We start from the raw sequence: 21,761 nt of genomic DNA, 5'->3' as shown, positions 1-21,761 counted from the left end.
GAGCTGGCATTAGTTCTAGCCACTTAGCGCAGGTTTAACGTGCGCTAAAAAGCTGCGTGCGCTAAAACTGCTAACGCAGCTTCGTAAAAGGAGCCCTAAGTTTCATCTGCCATTTGGATGCCCAATTTTTCACAGTCCGCATGTGTTTTAACAACTGAATATACTTTTAAAACCATATTAAAGTAGGAAAGACATTTGCTTCTACTTCCCTCTTCTTTCCTGTCCACTCCCCATGCCTTTTCCTTTTCTTCATTTCCTGCCTCTTTTTTATTTTTTTTTATTTATGCTTTTGAATACATTTACAATATTCAAAAATTCAAGGAAAAAAAGAAACATTTCTCAAAACAATTCATAATCATTCATTCTTACAAAATTCTTTTTAAGCCCACATTATGGGGAAACATGTTACAATTTCTAAACAAACAAGTTTAAAGGAAAAGATTAAGGACACAAATTCTCAGTTCGTCCCATCAAACCTTGAATCATTCCTTACTAATAGGGATTCTAATTTCTCCTCTTATTCTCTATAGATGAAACAAAATCATTTCTGTTCTCTTGCTACTAAAAATTGTAATTGTACGGGGATCCCAAAAAACATACTCAATATCTTGCAACTTAACTAAACATTTACAAGGAAATTTCAGGTAGAAAGACTAGAGCCAAAACTCTAGCTTTTAACTTCAAAAATTTTTTCTTCTCAATTGAGTTGTTCTAGAGACATCCGGAAAAATCTTAACCAAATCTCCACAAAATTTTGTTAACCTATTTTTAAAGTAAAGTTTCATTAATAACATCTTATCTATTTCACTCATGCATGTTATCACCAGGGTGGACCGACTCTGAATCACATCCTGAGTATCTTCCAAAAACTCAGTCAAATTTACTTCAGTAGTGACCAAATGGTCCACCTCCTGGGCAGATTCTATTTTTTTTAGGAGGAATATAATAGTAATTATTTATTGGAAAATTCTCAGCATTAGCCAATCCCAATACTTCTTTAAAAAACTTCCTTAATAGAATTTCAGGTGACAATAAATGAGTTATTGGGAAATTGATTAAATGTAGATTTTTCCCTCTATTCATATTTTCCATAGATTCTATTTTAGCATGTATCACCGTAGAATCTTTAACAGCAGATACCGAAACAACCTGAAGTGTATTACATTGACTCTCCATAACCTGCCTCTTATCCCTTCTTCCTGCATTCCTCATCATGGTGTTTCCATCAGAGCCCATTACACATGTGCATCCTTCTCCACAGGTTCCTCCCTCCAGCAAGGCATGCTTCTGGCTACCAGCTGAACAGAACCAATCCTAGATCCAAAATTGGGGGAATTTTCTCTTCACACGGTGAAGGTGAGAAATAAGCATGGAGTTTTATTACCACTTGAAACCTTATTTGCTTAACTCCCATCATGTTTCTTCCGGAATTGGCAAAGTATCTGCATAATTCCTTACAAAGCACATCCTTGTGGGAGAGGTTGCAACTGTAGACCATGTCTTCTCACAGCCAGTGGTCCTACTCTGTCCTCTACAATGCCTCCTGCTGGGAGAGGCTGAGACTGCAGAAGCTAAGAAATCACAGTGAAAATTTGCACAATCTTGAAAATGAATACTTAAAAAACATAAAAACAGAGCTTGCAGTGAACATCATTATAAAAATGTCATACAAGCATCCTCCTGAATCGTGAGGATAGCCCTGGATCTTCTGAGAAACCCGGGGTAAAGGGGGGGGGGGGAATCAAAGACAATAGTGGCTGATTCTCCAGATCCATGTGACATGCTTTTCTACCTACCTGCTAGTAGCCTTAGCCTCCTCCTTCTTTTGTGCGATTCTCTCTCTCCCTCTATATTTGTCTCTCGTTTGCTGTGTTTTCTTTCTCGCCGGTCTTGCAGCCAGTGAGGCTCTGAAGGATCAGTGGCTTCCTGCCAGGGCTGTGTGTGAGCAAGATGAATTGCACCAGGAGGTGCAGGGTAGAGACGCCAAACAAGATAAAGAGCTACAAATCAAGAGAAAAGAACACCCCCGCCCCCCCCCCCCCGTCCCGATCCCATACAAAATTGTCTTTTCTCTGCTGTCACTTGATTCTATTGATGTGCATTTTTTTTCTCTTCATATTGCAAGCACTGTGAGGATAATTTTATAACAGGGGTGACTAGGTTAAGTAGCTTGGAGTCATTTATTTGTCTTTACTAATGTAAATTCTACACAGATCACACCCACAGTGGACATCATGCTTGCTCAAGAGCAGGTGTAAATATCTGCACATTAATTACTGAAGTATGCACATCAATTAAGGTATTTTATAAACCATGTAGTAAGGAAGGGGGGGAGGTACACCCTGGGCGCTATCTTGGTGAGAGCACAGGGACCAGTTCTCCTCTCTGCTTCCTCCGCTCGTTCCACGCTCCCCCTCCCCCCACACTGCCGCACATGCGTGCTGCTTCCTTTCCCCCATACCTTCCCTGGACCCGCACCTAGGAAGTGATGTCAAAGGAAGAGCTGACATTGGCGCGACAGCAAGTGTGTGTGTGTGTGTGGGGGGGTGCTGCTCATGATAGGAACGTTACAGAGGTACAGGGGAGGGGAAGTGGTGTGCACACGGCAGGAGAGGGCAGGGAAGGAGTACACACTAGTACCTCCTGGTTCTCAGAATAACCACGATGAATAGGCATGAGATGAATTTGCATCTCTGCCTCCGCTGTATGCAGATCTATCTCAGGCTTAGAAGAGAAGAAGCATAGTAGTACCTTAGTACAGGGCTGACAACTGCTGCTCCTTGTGACTTAGTCCCCCATTGCCTCAGGTACAGCTTTAGGGGGCAATTCTATAACTGCAGGAAAACATACCACTGATGATACATTGAAATGACAACTAAAAGGTTTAGTATGTATATTTATAGAGCGTAATGATATATATAATGATTGGATATAGGGTTATTGTATTCTTAATTGTTGCGTCAATCAAAGGATAGACTAAGGCAGTGGTCTCAAACCCTTGGCCCAGGGGCCACATGCGGCCCGCCAGGTACTATTTTGAGACCCTCGGCCTGTTTATCATAATCATAAAAGTAAAATAAAACCGTTTCTTGATCATATGTCTCTATAGCTATAAATAACAATATTATTATTAAGACTTAGCCAAAAGGAAAGATTTATAAACTATAAAGAGTTTTACCTCATGGAAAATTGTCATTTCTTTAATAAGGCATTAACTATTTTTTTTTCTGAGGCCCTCCAAGTACCTACAAATCCAAAATGTGGCCCTGCAAAGGGTTTGAGTTGGAGACCACTGGACTAAGGCAAATGATTTGTATGTGTCTATGTAAAATGGACATCTCAGAAACAATCTGTGTATGTGATAACACCATTACTAAGGTCTTTTGTCATAACTCCAGCAGTGCCAGGTTATTCCTTGTCTATAGTTCATATATTGTAACTCATGTACTATACTATCATTACTAGGGTTACCAGACATCTGGATTTGCCCAGACATGTCCTCTTTTTAGAGGACATATCCGGGTGTCTGGATGGCTTTTCAAAACCCAGCATCGGGAGGGCATCTGTACATGCAATGCGGTGACATCACGCGCCCATGTGTGTGACATAATTTTGTTGCATCTGTGCATGTGCAGATGCCCTCTTGTAACGGTCCGGAGAATGAGAACAGGTTGAGGGGTGGGGCTGGGTAGAACGGGGGAGGGGGGGACTGGATAAAACTGGGCAGGCCTGGGGTAGGAGGTTATGGATCCGGAATTTACGGGAGTAAAATCTGGTAACCCTAATCATTACTGAAGTTAATGTTCATATGTCCATCGAAGCTGCTCATGAAAACCGCTCTGAATTGACTTCATAGTCATTAGTTAGCAGTATAAAAGCTTTAAATAAATAATAAACAATAAACTTATGTGCACAAGTGCCTGGAGCACTATTCTCTAAAACAGTGGTTCCCAACCCTGTCCTGGAGGAACACCAGGCCAATTGGGTTTTCAGGCTAGCCCTAATGAATATGCATGAAGCAAATTTGCATGCCTATCACTTCCATCATATGCAAATCTCTCTCATGCATATTCATTAGGGCTAGCCTGAAAACCCGATTGGCCTGGTGTTCCTCCAGGACAGGGTTGGGAATCACTGCTCTAAGAGCATGCATAAGTAACTTTGCAAGGGGGTGGGTTATCTCCTACTTAGATGCAAAACTTATAGAATACTTGCACAGCAAATTGTACTTAAGTTCTATAAGTTGGCATGCCCACTTAAGTTTGTCATTGACCTGGAGTAAGTGAGTGCACCAATAGGGGGTTATCCATATTTTTTCTAATGGAATCTGGGCATCATGAGAACATAAGAATTGCCATCCTAGCACAGACCGAAGGTCCATCAAGCACAGTATCCTGTTCCAACAGTGGCCAACCCAGGTCCCAAGTACCTGACAGAAGCCCAAACAGGAGCAACATTCCAGAGCTGAGATTGTGATGTCATAAAGCCTCATTCTACCAATACCTAAGAGCCAACTTCATCAGTGATGTCACAATGGCTTGTTTGTGCTATACTTGGCTCACATAAGAACTGCCATCTTAGCACAGACCGAAGGTCCATCAAGCCTAGTATCCTGTTTCCAACAGTGGCCAACCCAGGTCCCAAGTACCTGGTAGAAACCCAAAGAGGAGCAACATTCCAGAGCTGAGATTGTGATGTCATAAAGCCTCATTCTACCAATGCCTAAGAGCCAACCTCAGCAGTGATGTCACAATGGCTTGTTTGTCCTATACTTGGCTCACATAAGAGCATAAGAGCTGCCATCCTAGGACAGACCGAAGGTCCATCAAGCCTAGTATCTTGTTTCCAACAGTGGCCAACCCAGGTCCCAAGTACCTAGCTAAATCCCAAGTAATAAAACAAATTTTATGCTGCTTATGCTAGGAATAAGCAGTGGATTTCCCCAAGTTCATCATATTTATGGTATTGTATCTTGAATATTGTTTACTGAACCAAATATAGCAAGATTATTAATAACAATTGAACAATAATTACAATATCTTCATTGAGAGAACACTTACATATCAAATGTACTTGGTTAATTTCATAAACAATACCGCCAACATCCCCCCCTGTCCAAATAATGATGGCTTATGGCTTTTTCTTTTAGGAAATTATCTAAACCTTTTTTTTAACCCTGTTAAGCTAACTGCTTTCACCACATTCTCCGGCAATGATTTCCAGAGTTTATTACACGTTGAATGAAGAAATATTTTTCCCTGGTTTGTCTTAAATTTACTACTACAGTACTTAGTAGCTTCATCACATGCCCCTTAGTCCTGGTATTTTTGGAAAGAGTAAACAAGCGATTTACATCTACCCATTCCATTCCACTCAGTATTATAGACCTCAATCACATCTCCCCTGAGCTGTCTCTTCTCCAGATACTGTTATAGTTACAGGTGTTCCCCATGTTACATTAGGGTACTCAAACAGAGGTGCTCAGCTATAGAACTGTCCCCTTAGACTGTAAACCTTCTGGGGAGATGACACCCTCCCCCCCCCCGCCACTGTACCTGACTGCAAAAGGCATGAACTAAATCCAAAATCCCTCCCACTTCCCTAAATCTAACATACTGTGCAGCAAATTAGCTGGAAAATCCGAATATCATAAATTCTTTCCGTTTTACATAGATACAGAGACAAATGAAGGCAGATAAAAGACCATACAGCTTATTTTGCTCTGCCTTAGATCTTCCTGCAACTCTTGATCATAGATGAGCCCTAAATTCCTAATATTCTGATTAATCTAGCGAGTTACTCTTTAAGATAGTGGGAGAATTCTGTGTGTCAGAAAAACACATGTTTTGGAAGATTAAAGAGACACTGTTGAGTTTATCACAATGGGAATGCAACATTCTCTACAATATAAAATTTGCTCTGAGCATCTATTCAGTCCTTTCTTTACAGGGTTCCTTTGTCTTTTTTAAATGGGGGCCACAATGGCCAGGACTTGTTTACAGCTGTGGCACAGCACAAGGGAGAAGCACAGATGAATACAGTGGGAGATGGTCCACGGATATGACATATGTATATTTTACAGGAGAAGCGTCAGATGTCCTTTTGAATCTATTGCTAAATTTTCAGAAGGAAGCCAGCCAATAGCTCAGTGTTTATGTTTATTAAAAACAGGAAGGAAGGGTGAGTAAGTGGGCATCAATTCTGTCCTTCACACACGCATTCTTTCTTTATCTTCCCTTCCAATGATCCCAGTGCTGTCTCCCGTCTCTGACCTCAGTACATACCGCTTTCTCTCTTGCCTGACTGTAGCACTCTCCCCCACACTAGGCATGGGCACAAATAATTTCATTCCAGAAGGAAGCTCTCTTTGGCATGAAGTAAATACCACAGCCAGCATTAGCAGTAAATTTGAGAGTTTACGATCATACTGCCTATACTCTGGCAGAGGAATGAAGTTCATTACTGTTAAGTAGGAGCCCAGATTGGAGCCTATGTAAGATGTGTACTTATAAGTACATACTTACACACTCACACACTTGTAAGTACGTACTTGTAATGCAAAATTGGTGGTTCTTTCTCTGACGTTGCAGGAGAGTAGTGACTGTTCTAAATGAGCGAGGTCTTGCAATACGAGTACGCAGTTGTAACTGTGCACTTATAAGTGCGCATTTATAAGTATGTACTTATAAGTGCGCATTTATAAGTGCGTACTTATAAGTACGTACTTACAAGTGCGCACTTTACAACTGCGTACTCGTATTGCATGACCTCGCTCATTTGTAAGTATGTACTTACAAGTGCGCACTTACAAGTACACAGTTACAACTGCGTACTCGTATTGCAAGACCTCGCTCATTTGTAAGTACGCACTTATAAGTACGTACTTACAAGTGTGTACTTACAATTACACAGTTACAACTGCGTACTCATATTGCAAGACCTCGCTCATTTAGAACAGTCACTACACTCCTGCAGCGTCAGAGAGAGAACCACCAATTTTGCATTTAGCAGCAGACAATCCCATTCTCCGTCTTCCCTGTTATTAGGATTGCAAGATTTTCCAATTGGAAAATCTGGACCCCCTAGACCCGCCCCCAGGCCCACCCATCCCCGCCCTAGCCCTGCCCCTGCTGACTGCTCTTTTCGGGCAGGGAGGAAGTCTGCACAATGCGATTTGAGGAGGCTTTCCAAAGCCCGGACAAAGTGCCAGGTTTTGAAAAGCCGTCCGGATCCCCAGACTTGTCCTCAAAAGGACCTGTTATCGAACTCAGTAAACATATTTTGGGATACAAATCCACCTGTATTCCCTCTTTGTGGATAGGGGATGGGATTTGATAGACCATCTTTCTGTAGTACAACCAAAGCGGTTTACATATTATATACAGGTATTTTGTACCTGGGGCAATGAAGAGTTAGTTGATTTCCCTAGAGTTCCACAGAGCTGCAGTGGGAACTGAACTAGGCTCCCCTATTTCTCAAACTGCTACGGTGCTAAACTAATCATTAGACTCCTCCTCCACTTTAGTTCTCTCAATATACAGTACCTTGAGTGAATTAATTCAGAAAGGTGGTAAATAAATCCTAATCACTCAAAACTCCTGGTTACAGCCACAGCCTCAGCACCCTGGGGTTGTGCATTCAAACCCATGCTGCTCCTTGTGACCCTGGGCAAGTGGCTTAAGGGCAAATTCTATAAGAAGTGCCCAAATGTTAGGCACCAATATAAGCACTGTTCAGCGTGATTCAAGTAAAATTGGGTGCTGTTTAGTGAATCATGCTGAGCGGCACCTATTTGGGCACCTATTTTGGAGGCGCCCATTAAATAGGCCAGCTCTAGGCACACTTAAAAGTTAGGCACCTAGCGGAGCGCTTAAGAGCAGTGATTCTGTAAGAAGGCGCCTAACACATAGCCACGCCCATAGCTAACATGCATAGCGCCTATTTTTTTAAAGGCCACCTAAATTTTTAGAGGCGCCTTGTTACAGAATCACCTTTTTCTTGATAGGCGCCTATGTTTCAATCAGTGCTGATTAAAAAGCTTCATTGGGCTTGGTAGTCAATTTAGGTAGGCGCCTATCGAGATGGCCGTCTCTGAAATAGGTGCCTAACTTTAGGCGCTGGTTATAGAATTTAGGCCTTAATCCCCCAATTGCCCCAGGTACATTAAGTAGATTCTGAGCTCCCTTGGGAGAACGGTATAGAAAATTGAATAAATAAATAAAAATAAAATAAGAATAAATATATGCCAGTATGTTTCAGACTCTCCACATTGCCTTCAACGCTTGTCTAAGGCATCCTTCTTTTTTCTTGGCCTAGAAGACCAAGACCAAGTTCCTCCCTGGGCATGGAGCCCATTTTCAATCTTCTACATCTTGTACAAAGGTCCTTAGCTTCTCCCCACAGTCAGTTATTATGTCTCCAGCTTTAAAGAAGTTGATCTCCCAACTAGTGTATCCCCCTTCTTTACCTTTGAGTGGCAGGAGAGAGTGTGACCCAGTGGTTAACAACTACAGCCTCAAACCCACACTGCTCCTTGTGACCCTGGGCAAGTCACTTAATCCCTCCATTGTGGTTCCCAACCCTGTCCTGGAGGAACACCAGGCCAATTGGGTTTTCAGGCTAGCCCTAATGAATATGCATGAAGCAAATTTGCATGCCTATCACTTCCATCATATGCAAATCTCTCTCATGCATATTCATTAGGGCTAGCCTGAAAACCCGATTGGCCTGGTGTTCCTCCAGGACAGGGTTGGGAATCACTGGCCCTAAGGTACATTACAGATTGGGAGCCCGCCAGGACAGTCAGGGAAAAATGCTTGAGTATCTGAATAAATTCATGCAAACCATTCTGAGCTCCCTTGGGAGAACGGTATAGAAAATTGAATAAATAATTAAAATAAACCTGGAATAAGGACCCAGAATGTTCTTCCTATTACTACAAGGAAAACACATTTTGGCCTCCTCTACATATGCTATATCTATACAGCACTACCTAGTACATCCTGAACTACAGGAGTGACGTTTCCCACACGTGGTTAATCAATAGTTTTCATCACCTATGAATGAACTTCAACCTGCGTAGTGCGTAGCTAATATAACTCCGCCCCCTCCTGGCCAGTCACCAAGGGGCCCAGCACGCGATCATTACCCAAACTGCACCCGGGCAAGAACGGCGCTGTCTATGGTTTCAGGCGACTCTCTAGCCCGTTCTCACGTACCACTTAGCCAAGTTGCTGCAGCTTCTCTCTGGTTCCGGGTCGCCGTCCTTGTCTCTTCGTTTGCGGTCCCGGAAATAGCCCACACGTGTTTCCGGAATGTGCTGTGTGTGCTGAAGTTGAAGGTGTTTCCGAGGTAGGCGCTCCGGTGTAGAGTTTTGGTAATGTTTGGTGCCATGACTTCTATCCTCTTGCGGCTGTAAGAGACTTTTCTCTCTCCTTGCTTCTCTCGCACAGCGCTAAGGAACGGGTGACAAGCAGCATCCCATTTATTCTTGTGAACTGCCGGAGGAAAGTCTGCGTTTTATCATCTACCCGGCAGCAAGTTCAGTAGGAGGCTATGCTGGGCCTTTCAGTGGTTCACACAACGGAGCTGCGGGTTGGACGTTAATGCTGTTTTTGTTGAGCAGAACAGTCCACCTCTCTTTCTATATCTCCTGGTCGTCCCGTGGTTCTCCCTGGGCTTCTCCTGTGTCCCTCCTCACCCTTCATTAGCCCTCCAAGTCTTCGGCAGCATCTGGTGCCATTACTGGTACCTCCACTGGTCGCCACCGTCCCGGCCTGTCCCTCCGCCCAGACTGCGGAGGTCCTTGGACTCTCCCAGCTATCCGTCCATCGGTCATCTTATCCGGCACACGTGCATTGATGGCTCTCCCAGCCCCTCAGTTGGCTTTTCGCCAACACATGCACCGAAAACTCCTAACTGCTCCGTCACCCAGTTGTCTTATCCGGCACACATGCACTGAGGGCTCTCCCAGTCCCTCAATTTTCTCACCGACACATGGCTGAAGACTCCAAGCTGCTCCGTCACCCAGTCTTATCCGACACATGCACTGAGGGCTCTCCCAGCCCCTCAGTTGTCTTTTCGCCAACACATGCACCGAAGACTCCTAACTGCTCCGTCACCCAGTTGTCTTATCCGGCACACATGCACTGAGGGCTCTCCCAGCCCCTCAATTTTCTCACCGACACATGCGCTTTAGACTCCAAGCTGCTCCGTCACCCAGTCTTATCCGACACATGCACTGAGGGCTCTCCCAGCCCCTCAGTTGTCTTCTCGCCAACACATGCACCGAAGACTCCTAACTGCTCCGTCACCCAGTTGTCTTATCCAGCGCACACACACACTAAGGGCTCTCCCAGCTCCTCAATTTTCTCACCGACACATGCGCTTTAGACTCCAAGCTGCTCTGTCACCCAATCTTATCCGACACATGCATTGAGGGCTCTCCCAGCCCCTCAGTTGTCTTCTCGCCAACACATACACCAAAGACTCCTAACTGCTCTGTCACCCAGTTGTCTTATCAGGCACACAAGCACTGAGGGCTCTCCCAGCCCCTCAGTCGTCTTCTCACCAATGCATGCACTGAGGACTCTCCTGGATTCTCCTTCACTGGTCTTGCCCCTCTAAGCCTAAGCCCCTCTACTCCAGGCTGTATCAGGTCCCCAGTTACTTCTTGCTCTTTCACCACCTGTGAACGGGTCCCCATGGACCCCACCACTGGGTTTTCTCTGCTGCACCAGTCCCCCCTGTCAGCCACACAGGGCCAGATCTCTCTCTCTCTCTCCACCCTGTCATAATAGAATTAAATGGTCCTCGATGGAGACTGCCCCAACTTTGTTGGCTGAGCTGAGAATTTTCAGCGGCTCCTCATAGGGCGAGATTAGTGTATATGGAGGTGAGCCTTTAAAAGCAAAATGGTACAAAGGCAGTGCACAAGTGTGACATTAGCAAGATGAGTTATTGTTTTGTGATAATTTGTAAAAGTAGATGCATTGATGTTAGTTTTGTGCTTTAGCCTTTCTTGATGGTAGCCTTTGGTTGACTTTCCCTGGCTTTCCTGAACTTTACCTCTTTGGATAGGAAGGTAAGTCCAGGAGAAGACTGAGTAAAGAACTGGTGCAGCCCTGCAATCCCCAAGTAGGGGGAATTTCTCTTCTGATGTGGGTTTCACTGCGGTAGCTGTTGCCTTGAACTGAGGAAAACTTCAAAATTGGAATTCTTTGCAGCTTGGCCCATGGGCAAAACACTCTGTGATGTTGACCAAGTTGACTATGGTAGCCACTTCTTTCAAAGAGGCACGTGTTTTCTTTGGCATTTGCTGTGAATATAGACAAAAGGATCTAACCAGCTAGAAACACAAGCATTCTAGAGTTGAGACAGCATGTCTGATTAGGGTGCTCACAAATGTTAAATATAATCAAAAATAAAATCAAAATAACAAACTGATAAACTTCCAGTGAATGTAAATAATCCCGATATGGGGTGTCAGATATGACCAATTAAAGCAAGACACTTCAACGGTCTGTCAATTCTTCATTCATCCCCAATGGTTATAGCATCGTGATATATTTGTATATTTTTTTTGAAACTTTTCTTTATACTTTTTATACTCTTTATACGTTTTTCAATGCATCTATCTTGGAAATAAATTAAGTATTAAGAACTTATCTTCGTTCAATTGTGGGTGATGATTATAGTCGCTGGAACACAATATGACTATAATCATCACCCACAATTGAACGAAGATAAGTTCTTAATACTTAATTTATTTCCAAGATAGATGCATACGTATAAAAAGTATAAAGAAAAGTTTTAAAAAAATATACAAATATATCACGATGCTATAACCATTGGGGATGAATGAAGAATTGACAGACCGTTGAAGTGTCTTGCTTTAATTGGTCATATCTGACACCCCATATCGGGATTATTTACATTCACTGGAAGTTTATCAGTTTGATTAGGGTGCTGCCATTTTGTACCCCTGCCTTTCTTCCTCCCCCAACAGTGGAAACTGATGAGTTGCTCAAACCTTAATAGTAATAGTCTGTCTCTTGTATTTTCCTCAGGGGCCTGGAAAGGTGGCTGGAGCTCTGAAAAGAGCTTTCTGTTGTAGGTATGATGGATCTCCAGAGGGCACAGCAGCTGGCAGCTGAGCTGGAGGTGGAGATGATGGCTGACATGTACAACAGGTAAACAGTGCTGAAACACTAGTGAAAAGACAGATCAGTGGTGGAAAGAGAGAAGGAGCACTTAACGGAGACACCGGTGATGCTGCAGTGCAGGGGAAAAATGTTGCTACACATCTGTGGTGCAGCAGCACAGATGCATGAACTAAAGTGACAGAGGAGGATTGTGGAAGATGAACAGGTCTAGTGGTTGTTTCAGTTCTATTGATTGCGCCTGCACATTTTAAAAAAAAAGTGAAAAGAGGGGGTTGAAGTTGAACCTCAAATTCATGTTCTGCTTAAAAGAAATGTAACGTCAATTGCTGCAGGGACAGGATCATTTTGTAAGTGCCCCTTAGCTTCTAGTATAGTGCAGCATTGCACACACATACTGAAATCACTAGATGGGTTTTGTTAATACACTAAAACCATAAATGAGTGGCAACCTTTAATGTGGGGCATGAAGGCTGGAGCGCCTTCAAATTTATTTCAGTAGCAACAAAAATCCAAAATCCTGAAAAGCTCTTTAAGCTGAAACAGATTACTGTAACATTATGATGTAAAGATCCTTTTAAGAATCTTTCCTGATTTTATCCTTATGGTGTCTTTTTGAATTGTCTCTTATGTGTATTATTTCAGGGTTGGTCCATGACGTCTTGTGTTTTGCCTTGCCTTGTAAATGATCAGCTAGTAAGTTTTTCATCAATTCTGTCCCACCATCTCTGGACAATCATGGTTTCCTATTTTTTTGTGTTGTTGGGATACTTATTTAAAACATTTTTTTATTGATGACAATACAAACATCAAAACAATAAACCATTGTCAAAAAATACAACCGTAGTCAACTATTTTTGAGTGATTCCACCACCCTCCCTCCCCCTTCTCACTTATGTAACATAAAATTATTGCGTCAGCAATACAACTCTCAAGTTGTTTCCCTAATTGTAACAAACAGATATATCCCCCCCCCCCCCCATCATACAACACCAAAAGGTTCCCAAGGTGGAATAAAAAGTATATTGAAAAGCCTAAGATATATTACCACAACATCAAATCTTCCTGCTATAAAATGGACACATAACACACTCCACAGTCCCAGATTCATTAAATTAGGAACTAATCCAATTCCCTGAAAGAAAAATGGAAGCTACTGGCACAAGAAGAATTCAGTGGTTTTGGGTCTATAACTACTGGTATATTGTAGTATATGGATGCTAATACCAATTATATTTCCCTCCCCTCAACCCTTTCTGTAATTCCAACTGAACTCCCATACAATATCAATTATGCTAAGGTGTTCAAGATAAGACTGTCTATGAAGTGTCAGCTGTTGTATAAATCTCTCATTTTCAGAAATAATTGTTTATGTTGGGATGATATTTAGCTTCCTGTGCCTCCCATTACGTTACGTTGACATTACATTTATTGACTTCTACAAGGTCTGTTCAAAAAGTTCCAGGACAGTTTGAATTGTGCTCCAACAGGAAGTTCTTTTGAGATGCACTAGGTGGCGTTGAATAGCTTAAAACCTCACGTGTAACCTTTTTTCCCCCGTTTGTTGATATCTGGTTTTGTCTCCGAGCTAAAGCAGTTTTTGTGCAAGTGTGTTTTCTTGATGGGCTATTTTTCATCATGTGACCTCCAATGAGCAGCGTTGCAGCATAAAGCTCAGTTTTAAATTGGGTAAGACAGCTATAGAAACTTATGAAATGTTGAAAGTGGCATATGGGGAAGATGTCATGAGTCGTGGAAGGTGCTTTGAATGCATCAAAACTCACAAATTTTGCGCAAAAAACACAAAAACAATTCTTCCCCAGCCACCTTACTCTCCTGACTTGGCCTCTGCTAACTTCTTTTTGTTTTCTAAACTTAAATCCACGCTGAAAGGAAAGTGATTCAACACCATTGAAGACATAAAGCAAAATTCAACGCAGCAACTTTTAATGATTCCTGAAGATGCATTTAAGGCCCGTTTCCAGAAGTGGAAATGACGTTCAGAAAAAGTGTATACGTAGGGGAGTACTTTGAAGAGAGCCTAATGGAATAAGTTGTAAGATTGTTTAATAAATTTTTATAAAATCAGTCCTGGAACTTTTTAAACAGACCTTAAATTCAGCCTTAATCTTTCAGTTCTAGGCAGATAACCTCTTATTGTAATCTGGACATTTCCAGGGAATTACATGTCAAAGCTTATTGTTAGACACACCTTGGATTAGCATTGCAGGGAATATTCCTAAATAACATTGTTTTGATTTATTTCCAGAAGATTCTATAATCTGATATGGTACCTAAAATTCTGACTACATCTTTATTACATTAGAGACTTTTATTCCACCTTAACTTCGCAGTTCTAGGCAGATTACAAAAGAAGTAAGCTGGACATTTCCAAGAGAATTACAGGATCAGGTGCTAATACAAGATTGTGATTTAGTTCGAAATAAGGGATGCTTAGTTACGACATTAGCTTGTCTTGACAAAGTTCCTTCGGGTTTTGTAATCAGGTTTTATCTGGTTTTGCTGCTTGGAATGACAGTAGGCCTTCTAACATTTTTAGCTTTTTTGTTTTTTTTTTTTTGATTGAGGGGTACATGTTTCTCTGAGGCCTTTTTGCTTCTTTCAGTGCAAGTCTATTGTTCAGGTAAATTGGGGCATAGCCCTGTAGTGCATTAATAGCCAACAGAATTTGAATAAGATTCGACCTTTCACTGAGAGCCAGTGTGTTTTTAAGTAGGCTGGTGTTATGTAGTCATATTTGTTCATGGAAAAGATTAATTTTCTGTATTTTGTATAGTTTGCAACTGTTTTATCTTTGCTGGACATGGTAGATACAAGATGTTGCAATAATCTAACATTTCCAAGATTAAGGATTGTACTAGGAGGCAAAATTGTGACTTTAAAAAAAAATTGCATAATATGTGCAGTTCCAATTCACCTCATCATGAATAAGGGCACTGGGGAGGGAATTTATATTCTCTTGGGGGTGTACCAATCCTCGAATTATTATGGAGAGACTAGCTCTAAACTTTAATAACAGCTTTTTTTTTTTTCTTTTTTGTAAGGAAGTTGAGTACTTTCCTTGTGGTGGAGGGCAGCTCGAGTCATATTGGGCTGTCAGACAGTACACAAGGAAAGAATGCTTTTTGGGGCTCTGAAGAGAATGGTGGTTGCTGTATCCAAATGTCCTTCTTCCTCCTTGACCTAGACAGTCGCTGCTGCTCCCCCAAAGTCTATCACTGAGTTAACGTGGTGCATTTGCTTATGAGTAAATTTTAGATCATAAAAACATAAGAATAGCCTTACTGGGTCAGACCAATGGTCCGTCCAAGCCCAGTAGCCCATTCTCACAGTGGCCAATCCAGGTCATTAGTACCTGGCCAATATTTATCTCTTAGATATGTCAGTAAATAAGTTGTAGGTACTAACTGAAAAGCTGTGGGTGTTTTCTGTACTAACTTTTAACACGTGTGCTTGAGTGCTACTTCCTTTTTTAGACAAGTACAGAATGAGCCTTAGGTGGTGGTTTGCGAAAGCGTAAGTGAATTGCATTGCTGAGATGCTGTATGTTTGGAAACTTTAAACAGCTGCAGGTAAAGAGTGGGCAGATGGCTGATGTAACCAGGTGTTCTTACAGCCAATACACACTTAATATTTGATTAAGTGTATAATAACTAGGAAAAACATCCGTGCATTCCACCCTTCCCCCCCTTGCCCTCTTATTCCTTTTACTTTGGACATCTTTTGTAGCCATGCAAATAGTCCTTCGTGCTGTTATCCCACCCATAATTTACTTCTTTATTCAAACATTTAATTCAGTTGCTCGGCATTGCCATAAAGAGGATTAGGGTTCAATTCCCAGCTTAGATCTCTCATCCCTGAAGCTGACTGGGGATTCTGCAGAGATGGCACTTACACATCCTGGAAAAAGAGTGTCTGAACCATCGCTCGAGGACTATACCAGGGCAGGTGACTGGGCGAAGTCATTGGGGTTGGGCGGTTGTAATAAGGAATCCTTGTGAATGAATATCTGTGATGCTATAGTAGATTAAGGCAGAGGGCTCAGTACATAAAAGATAATTTGATTATGTTAGGGCTTTTGACTTTAAGTTTTAGCTGACACATGCCAATGTAAAATAGGGATTTATTGGATAAACGTCAAAAAACACCACCTCCCCTAGTACTCTCACCTTTCTCCTGGCTTGTCTTGTATCTTGCATTTGGTTTTCATGTCTTTTCAGTGCCAGTGACTCCTGAGAGATACAAATGTACATGTTCGATTCCATTGGAAAAGGGACTCGACAATAGAATATGCCAGTAAACTCCAGTTTTTTTTAGTATGCCAGTTCACTCCAGAGTCCTCTTTAAATGTGCCTGTTTAGCGTTCAAGATCCTACATGGCATCCTCCCTCCTGTTATCCCACTCTTCTGGAATTCCTCTAACCCTAATTCCACTAGATCCTCCCAAAAACTGAAACTATCATTCCCCTCTACAAAAGGTATATCCCACGTAGGAAAACTAGGAACATCCCTCCCCTTTAGAACCACAGAACTCTGGAATAACCTCACATCCCCGCTCAGTTTCAAGTTCCCTCCAATCCTTCCGCAAACACCTGAAAACTTGGCTCTTTTCAAAAACCTAACACCTCCCACTCTTTGGTTCTTTATCTTCCTAGCTCCTTTCGTATAACCCTTCATTGTAGCTCCTTTTCAACCTAACCCTGTAAACCGTGCCGAGCTCTACGCTTGTGGAGATGACGCGGTATACAAACCTAAGGTTTAGTTTAGTATGCTTAGTATACCTCTAATTTTAGCTGGAAAATAAACACATTTTACAAATACCTAGGAAAAGAAACCCTGATTATAGTTCATTCTTGAGGAGTAACGGTGGAGTAATGGTTTTGGAAGGGCCACTAGTATAGAATCTTTGGGGAGGAATCTATATTCCCATTCAGTCAAAAATCCCAGTCACATTTTTCTTCATGCAAAGTGACTTAACACGTCGTAGAAATGTATTAACAACTGCCAGGGTTTTTATTTTGTATTTTTTGGGGGAAGGGGTGTGTGGAGGGGGGTCTGTGCTTCCTTGCGAGATTGTAGGTGAGCAACAGATGAGAGAGCTACTCGGGGTCCAGTTAGCTCAAGAATTTGGAGATAAAGCGTGGTTTTTAGAATTTTTCCCTACTCACAAATGGTGGAAGGGGTTGTATATTTGGAGCTGGCTTTGTTTGCTACATACTCGTAAAGGATATTGTTTGCTACATGCAAAGGAATATGCTGATATTGTCTCCTGTTACTGTAGTTTCTTGGCAAGAAAGCTAGAACGGGATAAACCCAAGAGCAGCAAGTGCACTTGCTTTAAGGGTGACTATTTAGCTCACACCTTTTTCAATAGTAGCTCAAAGGGAATTACATTGACCTTTAAAATCAGACTCGCACACTCGCCAGCTTTTATCGATAAAATCCTTACCCCATACAATTCATCACGAACACTTCGATCAAACTCGCAGAATTTTTTGGTAATCCCTTCCATTTGTAAAATTGTTGGACACAACTCGCAAATCGATCTTTTCGGTCATGGGTCCCTCACGTTGGAATGCATTGCCCCGAGACCTTAGACGAAAGAATCTTCTTTGATGAAATTCAAATCTAAGCTTAAAACGTTTCTATTCAAAGATGCTTTTAGTACATGTTAATGAACATCTCACCCGAGGATGACAAATCATTTCCTCTCCTGCTGTGTTTTCCCCTTTCCCTCTCCCCCTTTATTTTTATTTTGATTGAATTAAGTATTCCTTTCCCCTTTTTCCTCTTGGTTTCATGTCAGTTTAGTTCAGTCTATGAACTCCCCTTAATGATTTTAATAGAATTGTAAACCATTAAGGCATGTATGATTGACAGTATATCAAGAAACTATTAAATTTGAAACTTGTACAGTAAGTATTTTCCTGTATCTGAGATCTCACAACCTGAATTTTTACCCGAGGCAACAAAGAGCTAAGGCCCAGATTCTCAAAACTTTAACGCGGTCACTAAACTGGTTTCCGATGGTTTAGCCTGCATGCATTTCAGCAGAAATTATCAAAATGGCTTTGTCTTTAATGAGCTTTCTAGCAGTCTCCGACACTGCCTTGTATATGGACTCTTTAACATTAAAATGAGCACTCTGGATTCTTTAAAATCGCTGAGCCATTTTCTAAGAGTGGCATCTGCTTTTAGTGACAAAAATCAGCGACTGGTCCAGGGGTGCCGGTACAGTGACAGCACTGTTTAAAATCTTGGCAGCACTGTTTCAAACCCCAGCAGTGGGAGAGATGCCCATTCTCTCACGTTGCCACACAATTCCCCTCGCTCCCTGTCTCCGACCCCTCTCACCCCCCATACCTTGAATTAGATGACTGACTGGAGGAATGCGTACTCCCTCCGGCCAGCTGTCCCACCTCTTCAAAATGGGCCTTCCCCTCCTCGGTGCATCCTGGGATGCATCGGGGAGGAGCCCGAGGCTCTGATTGGCCCAGGTTGTTTAAGGCCCCTCCCATAGTGCAATTTGGCAAACTGAAGAATAGCAAATCGCTTGTACCAGATGCACAGATAAAATTGAAAAATAAACTTGCAGAACTGTTTTTAGTAATATAGCGGGTGGCCAATTTTTAAAAAGGGTTCCAGAGGTGATCTGGGAAATTATAGGCTGGTGAGTCTGATGTCTGTGCCGGGCAAAATGGTAGAGACTGTTGTAAAGAACAAAATTACAGATCATATAGGTAACATATCCCTAAAAAAATGCTTTTGTGGTTTTGTAAAGGTGGGGATAGTGACATAATAGATGACTGAAAAAAAATATGATGTAATATTTCATATACATACTGATCTTGATTGTCCTTGTTTTCAGGGCACAGACTGTAGAAGTCTTCCTTGCAGTGGCCTTGTTCTCCCACTATTGAAGCCCATCCAAATCTGTCCAGTCATTTGGGCATAGAAGTCTGCCTGGCATTTGCTTAGTAACTCCAGCAGTGGGGAAACAATCGAGACACCGCTACTTTATGTTTATCCCATGCGTTTTTAAATTCCGTTACTGTTTTCATCTCCACCACCTTCTGCGGGAGAGCATTCCAGATATCTACCACCCTTTCCATTAAAAAATCCCTACTTTTCAAGTTATTCCTAACGTTGTAGATGTTCAAGCCGGTTCCCTCTCTGATCCACCCAAACATATTTATAAATAATGTAAAGATGGAAATAACTAGTGAGGTAATTAAACTTGCTGATGACACAGTTATTCACAATTGTTAAATCGCAAAAGGATTCTGAGAAATTGCAAGAGAACCTTACGAGGGCATCCAGATGACAAATAGTGTAACATGTGAGCAAGTGCCAAGTGACGCATGTGGGGGAAAAAGAACCCAAACTATATCTATGTGATGCAGGGTTCCGCATTAGGAGTCACAGTTGAGGAAAAGGATCTAGGCGGCCTTGTTAATATGTTGAAACCCTCTGCTCAGTATGCCGTAGCGGTGAAGAGAGCAAATAGAATGTTAGGGATTATTAGAAAAGGTGGTGGATACATGAAACGCGCTACCGGAGGATGTGATAAGCAGAAGCACGCTACAGGACTTCAAAGAAGGTCTGGACAGGTACCTGGAGGACAAAGGGATTGAGGGGTACAGGTAGGAGTAGAGGTAAGGTTATAGGGTCAGGATTAGAGGTAAATTATAAAATTAGTCAGAGACCACTGTTCAGGCAGTGGGCCTGATGGGCCGCCGCGGGAGTGGACCGCTGGGCGAGATGGACCTCTGGTCTGCCTCAGCGGAGGCAACTTCTTATGTTCTCTTGTAATTATTGCTCCATGGTGCGACAGCATCTCGAATATTGTGTGCAATTCTGTTCAGTTGATTTGATATACCGCAAATATTAACAAGTAAATCTATGCAGCTTACAAAGTGTAAAAACTGGGAGGGTTGAACATGAACACAGAAGACACAACAGTGGACAATACAAGACCCATTGAAATGAGAGGATAAAGGGGCAGGAGAGATTTCAATATTAACAGAGGTATGTGAGGAAGGGAAGCAGAGGAAATTACCTCCGATAGGAGGTTATGCCTCCAAGAAGGTTGAGTGAAATTGGACTTCAAAAGCTAATGTATATAGTATGCTTTTAATTGGGATTTTGAATTTTGCATAAGAGGGCTTCGATCCTGAGGTAAAGAAGTGAGTGAGTGCCACAGAGTGGGTGCAGCAGCTGAGAGAAACCTAAAAGAAGGGTTTTGCCAAGAACTAAGTGCCCTCTTTGGGGTGTATTGAACCTCTCAAAAAAGATATAGCGGCATTAGAAAAGTTACAGAGAAGGGTGGCAAAAATGATAAAGATTTAAAGTGACAATGCACCTGGCAGCGTCCATACTGGGTTCAGTGGATGTCACCCACATGTGAGAATCTATGCCTGCTGACGTAGGAGAACACCTGCTACAGGTAAGTATCTTTTCCTTTTCCAAGTGTTTTTAGGACTTTACTGCTACCTGATTCAGTATGGAAGTGGAATATAAACTGTGTGCCAGGTTTAATTCAGCATGTGCTCTTCTATCTGTTTAAGTCTTATTTTGTTCACTGTGTCAAACATCTACCTAAAATGTAAACCCTCACTTTGCTTCCCATGCAATCTGAGTGAATAGAGTAGCTCATACCGTAGGTCTCATCGAATCATTGCTCGCATGTGGTGCTGTACTAACCAGTGAAACCAGTCCTTGCCAGAGGGAGAGGGAAGGCTGTGTCCCCCTCCCAGTTACGCTTTTAGAAGAATCAGCAAGTTTCATTTATTAGGAAGATTCTAGCCTGCATCTTGCACATGGGGTAGGAGTTGATCCTGGGTTCCTGGAAGTGAAAGTTTAATAGGATTCTTTCTCACCCCACCCCTTTAGGGTAGTCAGCAGGTTGGGAAAGTTTTGTGGCCCTGGAATTAACTCATGTTCGTGTTTTCTTTACCCCCCCCCCCCCCCTTTTTCTCTGCTATTTCCCAGGATGACAAATGCCTGCCACCGGAAGTGTGTTCCCCCTCATTATAAGGAGGCTGAGCTGTCAAAGGGGGAGTCTGTGTGCTTGGATCGTTGTGTTGCCAAGTACCTGGACATCCATGAGCGCATGGGCAAGAAACTGACGGAGCTGTCGATGCAGGACGAGGAGCTGATGAAGAGAATGCAGCAGGGGACAGGGCCAGTGCAGTGATCACTCTGTACACAGGGACACTAACTTATAACAGACTCTGTATTAAAGGGCACATATGTGCCAATCAGGAAAGCATCGTGTCCAATTACTGGCTTCTGGCTCATGTCATGGTAACTCTGTATTGTGCGTTTGCAGTGCTGGTAGTGCTTGGTCTTTCCATAGCACGAACTCTGTTCTACAGTGTCTCATTCCTTATTCCGTGGGGGTGTTTATGGTTCAGTTATGCCAGTGTCTCTCAAACTATGTGCTGCGGCACAATGGTGTGTCCTGAAGAGATTCCAGAGTCTGTCATTGTTATGGGTGTCTGTGTGCATAAGGATACAACCACCCAGGCAAGCATCATTCTTTGACGTGATAATTTTCAAGGCCCAAATGTCAAAACT

At 42.4% G+C, this 21,761-nt stretch overlaps 2 protein-coding genes across 3 annotated transcripts in view; one reads left to right on the top strand and one right to left on the bottom strand.

Annotated features, from left to right (window-relative positions):
* Nucleotides 1-16,382, bottom strand: part of SMTNL1 (smoothelin like 1) — a 50,466-nt gene extending 34,084 nt beyond the window's left edge. The window contains exon 1 of the mRNA XM_033920802.1: nucleotides 16,352-16,382. The gene's annotated coding sequence lies outside the window, so the exon portion shown is untranslated. The remainder of the gene's footprint in view (nucleotides 1-16,351) is intronic.
* TIMM10 (translocase of inner mitochondrial membrane 10) lies at nucleotides 9,115-21,450 on the top strand. Of its 2 annotated transcripts, none has more exons than XM_033920805.1 (3): nucleotides 9,115-9,414; nucleotides 12,069-12,191; nucleotides 21,174-21,450. In XM_033920805.1, exons 2-3 carry the CDS (start codon nucleotides 12,118-12,120, stop codon nucleotides 21,376-21,378), a joined length of 279 nt encoding a protein of 92 aa, XP_033776696.1. In that variant the 5' UTR covers nucleotides 9,115-9,414; nucleotides 12,069-12,117; the 3' UTR covers nucleotides 21,379-21,450. The 2 variants fall into 2 exon arrangements, with proteins under 2 accessions (XP_033776696.1, XP_033776695.1); XM_033920804.1 differs by having other exon boundaries at nucleotides 9,119-9,351.
* Nucleotides 21,451-21,761: the final 311 nt, after the last annotated feature.

The sequence above is a fragment of the Geotrypetes seraphini genome, chromosome 14 (assembly GCF_902459505.1).
Source record: "Geotrypetes seraphini chromosome 14, aGeoSer1.1, whole genome shotgun sequence".
NCBI classification, from domain to species: Eukaryota; Metazoa; Chordata; class Amphibia; order Gymnophiona; family Dermophiidae; genus Geotrypetes; species Geotrypetes seraphini.
Note: the sequence above shows the minus strand (reverse complement) of the source record. Positions and strands in the feature narration are given on the sequence as shown.

Bases quoted from the DNA above. Each gene is read 5' to 3' on its own strand.
- TIMM10 (XM_033920805.1), top strand. From the start codon at position 12,118: ATGATGGATCTCCAGAGGGCACAGCAGCTGGCAGCTGAGCTGGAGGTG. The intron at 12,192-21,173 runs GTAAACAGTGCT...GCTATTTCCCAG, and splicing joins ATGGCTGACATGTACAACAG to GATGACAAATGCCTGCCACC.